This window comes from Trachurus japonicus, chromosome 9 (genome assembly GCF_045865225.1).
Source record: "Trachurus japonicus isolate A0001 chromosome 9, Traja_1.0".
NCBI classification, from domain to species: domain Eukaryota; kingdom Metazoa; phylum Chordata; class Actinopteri; order Carangiformes; family Carangidae; genus Trachurus; species Trachurus japonicus.
This window is the reverse complement of record NC_140915.1, coordinates 37,304,281-37,313,480: the sequence shown is the minus strand read 5'-3', so window position 1 is coordinate 37,313,480 and position 9,200 is coordinate 37,304,281. Positions and strand designations below refer to the sequence as shown.

General features: G+C 45.5%; 1 protein-coding gene across 36 annotated transcripts in view; it reads right to left on the bottom strand.

The window, feature by feature from the left end:
• Positions 1-2,738: 2,738 nt before the first annotated feature.
• The window catches only part of citb (citron rho-interacting serine/threonine kinase b), a 46,920-nt gene continuing 40,458 nt past the window's right edge, over positions 2,739-9,200 (bottom strand). For 35 of the 36 annotated variants that reach the window (XM_085787683.1, XM_085787701.1, XM_085787707.1 and 32 more), the window contains 11 exons: positions 9,108-9,188; positions 8,730-8,865; positions 8,357-8,496; positions 8,116-8,208; positions 7,585-7,693; positions 6,726-6,854; positions 5,848-5,928; positions 5,677-5,755; positions 5,416-5,589; positions 4,845-5,133; positions 2,739-3,987 (listed from right to left, as the gene is read on the bottom strand). In XM_085787683.1, the coding sequence (XP_085643809.1) occupies positions 3,964-3,987; positions 4,845-5,133; positions 5,416-5,589; positions 5,677-5,755; positions 5,848-5,928; positions 6,726-6,854; positions 7,585-7,693; positions 8,116-8,208; positions 8,357-8,496; positions 8,730-8,865; positions 9,108-9,188 (1,335 nt within the window). In that variant the 3' untranslated portion in view covers positions 2,739-3,963. The remainder of the gene's footprint in view (positions 3,988-4,844; positions 5,134-5,415; positions 5,590-5,676; positions 5,756-5,847; positions 5,929-6,725; positions 6,855-7,584; positions 7,694-8,115; positions 8,209-8,356; positions 8,497-8,729; positions 8,866-9,107; positions 9,189-9,200) is intronic. The other variant, XM_085787706.1, reaches the window with a different exon arrangement.

The following is a 9,200-nucleotide window of genomic DNA, read 5'->3' as shown; positions in this document are numbered from 1 at the left end:
CGACACATTTCAATTCCTATATTCACATTCTAAAGACTATGATTCGTTTATATGAGTGGCAGCAGTAAAACCGTGACCTCACTTGTGCTTTCCGCTCTGATTGGCCGAGACGTGGAGGAGAGCAGCAGCAGCAGAAAGGGCTCTTGGCGTTTTCCTAAAAGTCTGTAACTCCACATGAAGTCTGTGAGAGACGCCCTCTCTGCCTAAAACACCCACTCATTGACCTTGCACACACGCTGACACATGCACACATACACATTTTTTTGTAAAATAAATGAATAAAATAATATATTCAGATACCTATATAGCATTTAAGAAAAAATGTATAGAATCCTTGAATAGTGGCTCACTTAATTAGTCACCAAAAAGTTCTTTTTTTTTTATTTCTTTGTTTTATTATGTTGTCAATTGCAGAAAAAGACCTATATTTTGCAGCCTGTTGAGGACGACAGGTGTGTTTTTTTTTAAATATAGAAGCAGGGTGTCCTGTTCTGATGCTGCAGTGGTTTTCCCTTTTAAATGATCATTACTTTGATTTTATTTATTAAGGTTTTGTTGTTGAATTGCTGTTTTAAGATCCAGACAATTCAAAATTGCCACAGGATAATCAGTGTTTGAGACGAGGACTGAAAGATGGTTCTGATCTGTGGCCGCGGCGACCCCCCCCCCCTCCTCATCATTTCTCTGCTTTGTATCGGCCAATCACAGCATGTATTGTGGATGAAATGATTTCCAAATCCATGTAGAAGCAACGTGTCCACATGGGCGGGGCGGGGGTGTCAGATGTGTCATTGAGCATCATGTGACCCCCCGACGATCACATGTCAAAATAAAATAGTGAGTGTTTTGTGTAGTCAAGGAGACGACGTCTATGCACTGAGAGAACCGCGGTCCAAAACAAGCAGCCTGAACCCAAAATAAAAGCCCCCCTCCCTCTCCCCCACCAACTCTCACACACAAACACAATTAGTTCATTCTAACTCATCAAACAAACACTACCTCTACTTTGTACACACACCCTTTCATGCACACACACTCACACATATGCACACCTTCACATTCACACTGAGCTTGTAATTGCTGAGTGACTCTTATTTTCCAGATGTGCGTCACTAAGAAGGGCCTTTGTTGTTGTTATTATTGAAAATCCCCCGTTTTGTTGAGTTTTCCCCATCGGTCAGCTGGAGCGTTAAAGGTACAGCACGTCTTCTTGTCTTTGTCCCTCGTCGTCCCACTCGTTCAGCAGCCGACCACAGAGTTGTGACCGTCATCGATATAATAACTGTGATCAACGACAAACTTTCTGATTGAACCACAGCAGCTCTGCACCTCTGCTCATGTGTCCCTGACATCTGTTGGATGATGATGATGTGGTGGTGGTGGTGATGACAGATGATGGAGGTGTGCAGTGGGTGGCGGGCTTCAAGTGTTTTTTTTCCCCCACCGGCCTCCTGTGGAAGTGGAGAATGTGTTTAATTCAACAGCTCGACCTTTGGTCTTTGCAGCAGGATAGAAAACAAGAGAATTGTTTTTCCCCTCGTAGAAGAGACGCTGTGATTTCTGAAAATCGCAAAACACTTGAACAAAGCGTTGCCATTGCAACAAGAGTGAGGCAGCGAGTGACCACACGTTCAATCTGGACTCATACGAGACGGTACGACTGAAGCCCTGTCCGCTGGTTCAGACTCAGATCAGCCCGGTCGGCGTCGAGCGATGACAGGAGCTCATCTCAGATCAGCTTTTTACTGGAAGTGTTCACACTCCTCCCAAACACATGAATCAGTGTCTTAGACGCAGCCTGTCAAATGTTGACTTGATCAGGGAACAAACAGCGTCCGGATGATGAGACGTGTGACTCGTCTCACTCTCCCCACAGGCCGGCAGCACAGCTCCCACTCTGTCCCCTCACCACCACCACCACCACCACCACAGCCACCACCACCACAGCCACCCGGCCTCTTACTCAACAATCCATGAATGTGAAATGTCTTAGAAAAACAAAACAAGGTGATTCTTTTTGCACATCGAGTAGACACTGCCACAGAGTGCATCAACATGAAGCTGGAACAGAGAGGGTGCTGTGCTTTCAGTATTGTCACGAGCGTGATGGTTGGTGGTTGTACGTGTGTGTGCGTGTGGTTGACATCAGAACACACATACACACACGTTGCCAGGACGATCCCTTGCTGTGTTTTTTTTTTTTCCTTTTTCTCTCGGTCTGCATATGTTGTATCTCTCTTCACTCGCGCTGACGTGCTCTATCAGAGGTGTCACTGCAACGGCCCAGTAATCACTTGACATGAGTGTGAACATGTGAATGCAATGAGCTCTGGTGTGATAGTGTGTGTGTGTGTGTGTGCGTGTCTCTTTTGGTGGGGACTGGTGCCAAGCAGTTTTATTACGGGTCTCTCACAAAGGGATCACTCGTGCTTTTGTTTCATTTTTCCTCTTTTCTTTTTTCCCGTCTGTTTGATAAGCACTTTGAACCTTCTCATGTCTGTCAGAGGAGTGTGTAGCTGTACATAGCATCTCCTGTAACAACAAGTGCTCCTTGTTCAGTCTGAATATTTTGTTTTGTTGGATTTACTTTCAAGAGCATTACATTGTTGTAGAGTTAAAGGAAAAATAAACTAGATAAACCTACTTTGTGGTCTGTCAGCGGCACCTCAACACCTGCTCTCACTCACACAAGCTGGAGTATCTGCAGCTCAACACACACACAAAGAAGCAAACAGTCAAACACTTCAATCATGTTTAATGCATGTACTGGTATACATATCTAAAAATCATACTGTCAATTACTGTCTAACATCAATGTCTACTTATTGAATGCAAATTCAAGTGGATACGTGACAGAAAAGAACAACTAAGAGAAAGAATCAAGATTGAAAAGCGACAAGTTGCTGCTCTAAGTTAGTCATGCTCACCGATGTGACGAATGGAGGTGGTCTTACTGGCTCTAAAGAAACGATACTAGAAAGTGACGACCCCTGACGATTACTAGACTTCATATCACTGCACAGGAACAGGACATCTGTACCATAATCAACAGCAGCGGCAGCAGCGGCGAGAAAGAGCAAGCTGAGGTGGCGTCAGCCGGCCCGACTGCACGACGTCCGGCATCAGAGGCAGAGCTGCGTGTTTCTTCATCTTAGGTTTGCTAAAAAACAACACAAGGAACACTTGGAGCAGAAACATTGCTTAGTAATTGTTTTACAAAGTATGGCCGGACGACGACTGTCAATAAAGCAATCATATGCAATTATATATCAAAGGCTATTGAGTTGGAGAGGACCATACACTTGATCCAAAGAAAGAAGACTGGTCATGTAACAAGAACGAGTTTTAACTCCTGTTCAAATCCAATCTCATGTGCAAAGTGTTGCCTCCTCAGAGCTTCTCTCTCCTTGACTGATGTGAGTAATTAAATGTCAGTTTGATTCTCTGGACAGAGAAAAAACCTAATGTGATAGTTCAGACTCTAATGAAATCTTGATATAATATTTCTTACCCAGCGACATCATTAATCTCCCTGCAACATCTTTAGAAACTCATTTTTAAAAAAAATAGACATGGCTTCACCAGCCGACTATTCCCTTTATCTATAAAAACTCAGACAGCAATATTTACAACTTTGAGTGTATATATATAATAAAGTAGATTCTCTTCATCTGTAGGTCAGCGGAGGTTCCCTGCCGCCACATCTACCGCGGGATTTCTCCCCTCAAAGCACGTGTCAGAAAACAGAGGATTGTCGCAGGAGAGTCTCCCAGTGCAGGTTGTATGTGTTGTCGAGACGAGAGGCTGAGACTGCTGCACTATGTACAGGCGAGAGGCTGGCGGTCAGCCGCAGTGACGGGTGTGAGTGTCTGCGTGTGCGTGTGTGTGTGCTTGCACGTGGATCAAGGTTTTCCCCGTGGGTTTCTCTTCAGAACCTCCTGTGAGGAGCAGCGAGGAGCCGGTTCACACTGACGACTGGTCCCACACCTGCAGGACGAGAGCAGCAGCATCAGCATCATCACCATCATCATCCTCACTGTTTCTATAATATACAGAGGCTGTTGAACCTCAGCAGCAGAGACTAGCAGCTCTATGTTAATGGTTGATAACTGATAATAGATTGATAATAGATAATACAGACACACAGTGTTTGTCAAACATTAGTGTCTCTTTACTCACCACAGGTGAGATTTGCTTTTGCAGAGTACTTTCACATTTTCTCTCTATTTCTATATTACAATAACTAGTGTTGCAGTATGTTAAAAAACACTATTATATTTATGGTGTGTTATTACTCTAATCATTTTTCATTGATTTAGTTTCCTCCATTTGTTTATTGCTGCTTCATTCTGCCTCCACACCCCCACTCTTTCTTTTATTTTCTCATTACTTGCTTTGCTGTTTTTCCTTCTCTCCCCAGTGGAACTGATCCTGGACCAGGAGGTGATGGATCACTTATCACCAGTGGCCCGTGCTGGGTTATTAAGGGTCACGTGACAGAAAGGGTGGGAACCAGAGTTCTAGTCCAGTGGTGCTCAAACTTTTTTTCATCAAGGACCCCTAAACTGACACAAATCAAACCATGGACCCCCCATTGGACAAAATTTTGAAACAAATATCAGAAATACACAAATATTTGTTCTGAGACAGTGTATGTTCAAATTCCTACCAATGGCATGAATTCTTGGAAGAATTTCAAGAAATTTCTGGGAAAAAATGTGGTCAAATTTTGAGAAAAAGTTGGTCCTCAGACCCCACTTTGAGAACCACTGGTCTATACCATGTCAGATAAGTGATGGGACTTTTCTGTGTTGTGTGTGTGTGTTCCAGGTTGTGGTTTGTACCTTGTTAACCGGGGCGAGCTGTGTTCGGACAGACCCGGCGTGGAGGCGGGCGCTGTCCCCGAATCTCCCCGGGGAGCGCTCCCTGCGGCTGTCCAGCACCCTCCCTGGCGACTTCTCCCTGTCCAGCGGCCGAGCAGGAGACTTGTCCCGTCTGAACTCGGTGCGGCCCTCCCGGTAGCGGTGCGGGGTGCTGGGCTCTCGGTGCAGGCCGTCGTGGCTGCCGGGACCAGAGGACAAACGCTTGGTAATGTGCTCTGTGTAGGTGGGCGGGCCTCGCTTACTGGGACTGCTGTAGGAAACCCAGCAGACAGCAGCATGTCACTCAACAAGCAGCCGAGAGGAGTCTGCACTCTGACAGCAGATGGCGCTGTCGGCCCAGTCAACAAGCACCATCACAAGTTCAAGTTCTGTCGTGTGAAAGTCCACACGCTCCACAATTAATGTGTTCTGAGGTGATTAGTCTTTGTGAGTGTTTTGTAGGTGTTGGAGTGTTTTCACTCTCTCCTACACACCCTCATTTAAACATTAGTGTTGTTCTCTGTGTGAAGCAAAGAGGTGACACATCACTGACCCTCGGCTGGAGCCGGTCCGCTGCAGCTCTCCAGACTCTCTGATCAGACTCCCCTTGCAGCAGATGACCCGCAGTTTGTTCTGGTAGGAGGAGGCCAGGTAAATGGCTCCCGAGGAGATGGCGGGGCCCAGGTAACGGGGGTTGGGGATGTCTAGGTGGGCCAGCACTGTGGGACTAGAGGCAAGGACAGTGATGTGTGAAATACCAAAGCCACACACATGACTGTGTAAAGCCCGGTATGAGCTGGCAGGCGTGTCTCACCCCAGAGCGGCGTGTCCCTGAACCTCGATGACGTCCAGGGAGTTGAAGTAGGTGACAAACAGGTACGGCTCTCTGTAGGCTGCAGCAGCACAGACAGGGATTATGCAGATGTTAAAACTTGATGCTGCATTAATGCAGTAAAAAGCAGAAGGAGTTAGGAGGTTTTCTTACCAAAGGACAGAGGCAGGCGGCTCCACTTAATCTCCTCAGTGCGGCTTCTCCGTCCGTACGTGTCCACAAACACTCCAAACTCTGTGACACAGAGAGACATGATGCTCACTCCTCTTTCCTGTCACTGACAAGACGATTTGATACATAAATATCTATTTTTCTTTTATAAAGAAGCATTTTATGGAGCTAATTTCTCCCCTCATTCTGGGGAAGACGTACTGGTGTGGGCGGAGTTGTGTTTTGTTTAGTTTTTTAGGGAGTAAAGATGTATTTGTTTTTACAGGAAGGACTGTCTCTCTGACGGTTACATATGTCACAAACAACGCCTGATTTCTGTTTCTTTGTACTTTGAGAACAGTTTGTAAATGAGATGTGAGCTTTTATTATGTTTTGTGTTGCTGTTGTCCGCTGTATGAATGATGATGATTTGTGTTGAATGTTCTGTGTCCAATTCTGAAACAGAAATGTTTGTAAGATGTTTTGACCCCAGGAAGAATAGCTGCAGCTAATGGGGATCTAATAAACAAACAAACAAACAAAGTCAAATGTCATGGCTCGAATTGTGTGTAAGAAAAATCCAAAACATGAAGATGTTATTCATGTTATTCTGTGTTTTTTTGAATGTAGATTTTCTTGGGCTTTTAGGCCTTTAATTGACAGGACAGCTGTAGGGAGACAGAGAGAGAGGGGATAACATGCAGCATAGGGCCACCGGTGGGATCGAACTGGGGCCCCTGCTTCTGCGCCTGCTTTACCCACCGAGCTAAACGATGCCCAGATATAAACTGTATGTTTGTGTTCAAACAGGTGGTTGTTGTGTTTCACCTCATGCACCACCACTTCACTACGATGAGTGTGTGGAGTGTGTTCCCACTCACCGTGGAAACACAGCAGGTACTCCTCCTTCTGCAGGCTGCTGGCCACCTGCATGATGGCGATGGGGAAGCTGTGGGACGAGGCGGCGAACACGGCCGAGGCCAGAGACACGTCGTTCTTATCCAGGAACTCTGTGGTGGAGCGAGAGCAGGACCTGAGTTACACACTGTGTCTGACTCACTGTGTGCACTAAACACACAACCCTGCTCCATGAGTCAAACAGACGATACTGCAGCCTGAGACTGGCTGCTCACTGCTGGATCAACCTGGGGCCAGTTAAGGTAAAAACACTCTCCACATTTTATCTCATACAATAACTGTCTGCAACTTAGTGACAGAGGGAGTCCTGGCTGCTGGGAACAATAGATTTTATCATCTTAATATACAAATAGTCTATACTACTACTACTACTACTACTACTACTACTACTACTACTACTTTTATTACTACCAATTCAATACAGGCGCATCTAAAAAAACATCATTTATTTCAGTAGATAAATTCAAATAGTGAAACTCATAGATTCATTACACACAGATTGACACAATGATTATGCCTTACATTTAATTAAACCTAAAATTCAGTTAATCAAAAAATTTGAATATCCTCCAGAATGACCTCCATCTTATTCTACTGTATTCAGATGCACCTGTACAGTGGCTTCAGATATATTTCAATTAAATATAGAAGACAAAGTGTGTGACGGTTGAAGGGGTCTGAATACTTTCTGGAGCCACTTTACTGTTGCTCTCAAATAAATATGGTGCTGTCCAGTGTTTCCCCTTGAATATAGTGGAAGGAAAAACTGTGTTAAACTTATGTGTCATGTATTTTATTTAAAACAAACACTCGTGTCCTCACCCTCGAGCACAAACTGCTTCATTTCAATCTCGTAGAACTTGTTGGTGCCGATGATGATGCTGTAGCTGGTCAGATGGATGCAGCTGCACGGCTCCAGAGTCTCAATTTCCTGAGAGAATAATGATTTGGAGGTGAGTGACAGACAGCACTTAGCTCTATCCACATATGAGTCATTTGGTACATTAGGTGTTCATGAAGGCACAAGGCCTACGCTTCTCACAGCTCCTTTGTCTTTGGAAAAACAGTTCAATAACCTGTTACTGCTGCTTCTCAACCAGGAAGGATGCACATTTCAGTTGGTGCAGTTGATGAAACTGCTTTTATTGACATAAACTATATTTAATATATCTTCTACTTCACTGTGGTGCGACACAGACATACTTCTTCTGCATTTCTGTGATTTTATGTCATTTTTATTGGTAATTCATCTTTTTTTAATAAAGTAACACTGCTCTTTTCAGTATTTTAACCTCCACTGTATATTATGGTGTGTATACATGTGTATAATATAGATAATAAATGCAAACCCACCTTACGAATACAGTATTTGTTGAGACTGTCGTTGTAGCGTAGAATGGTTATCTTGTTGGGCATGGCAGCACAGATGCAGGGACCGTTGTCTATCTGTGAAGAGGACACGCGTCTCTTTATAAACCTGGTTGGCCATTTTTCCACCAGCAATTGACAGAGCGCTATAAAGTGAAGGGGCAGCTTTATGTGAAGACTCAGAGAGGAGAGGGGAGGGGACGGGGACGGGGGGAGGAGGACCTACCCTCCCAGCAGCAAACAGATGGCAGCCCTTCACCGTCTCAAAGATGTAGGGAGCCAGTTCCGACTGGCTGGGCAGGTGGGACTGGGCCAGAGACTGCTTCACTCTCTTTATCTCCACCAGACACAGCGCCCTCTCGTCCCCTGCAGCACGCACACACAGATGTTACACAGCTGCTGATGTTTCGCCGCAAGGACACTTTCAAAGATTTGAGTGATTGATGATTAATTGTGTGGCTTCAATTATGCTGATCAGGCAGCTTGTTCTGTCGGCAGATAAGAGCTGTTTGATTTGAGAGCAGCGCGTCCTGACTGAAGGCCGAGACTCCAGCCCTGCTGCTCTGTAGAGTTTTATTTATCAAAGGTGAACATCTCACCGACGATCATCAGCAGTTTCTCCTGCTCTTTGATGATGTGGATCTGAAAGACTGATCCCAGACCAGGGATGTGAGTCAGGGAGTTCTTGATGACGTTCAGGGCGTACAGCCCCTCCTCGGAGCCCACCAGGACGATCTGCAGCACAGCAGCAAACACACAGCATCATTATTCTGGTGCACATGCTGCAACTTCAAACAGGAGTGAGATGTGTTAACCTTGGCAGCGAGCCCCGAGCATCTGCTCTGTGTCCACGTCCCCTCCTTCATTAAGACCACTCTGCTTTGAACAGAGCTGACGCCGTGGAGACGGCGTCTTCTCTAAATGATGGAAATGAAACAGGCTGATGGATGATGTCATGTTGCACAGCAGAACCTCACCTGGTCTGTGAGAGGGAGGGTGCAGTTGATGTCCAGCCTGTCGTCCCCCTCCAGCTTCAGGAGAGAGTTTCCTAGCAGCTTCTGTAAGAGCAG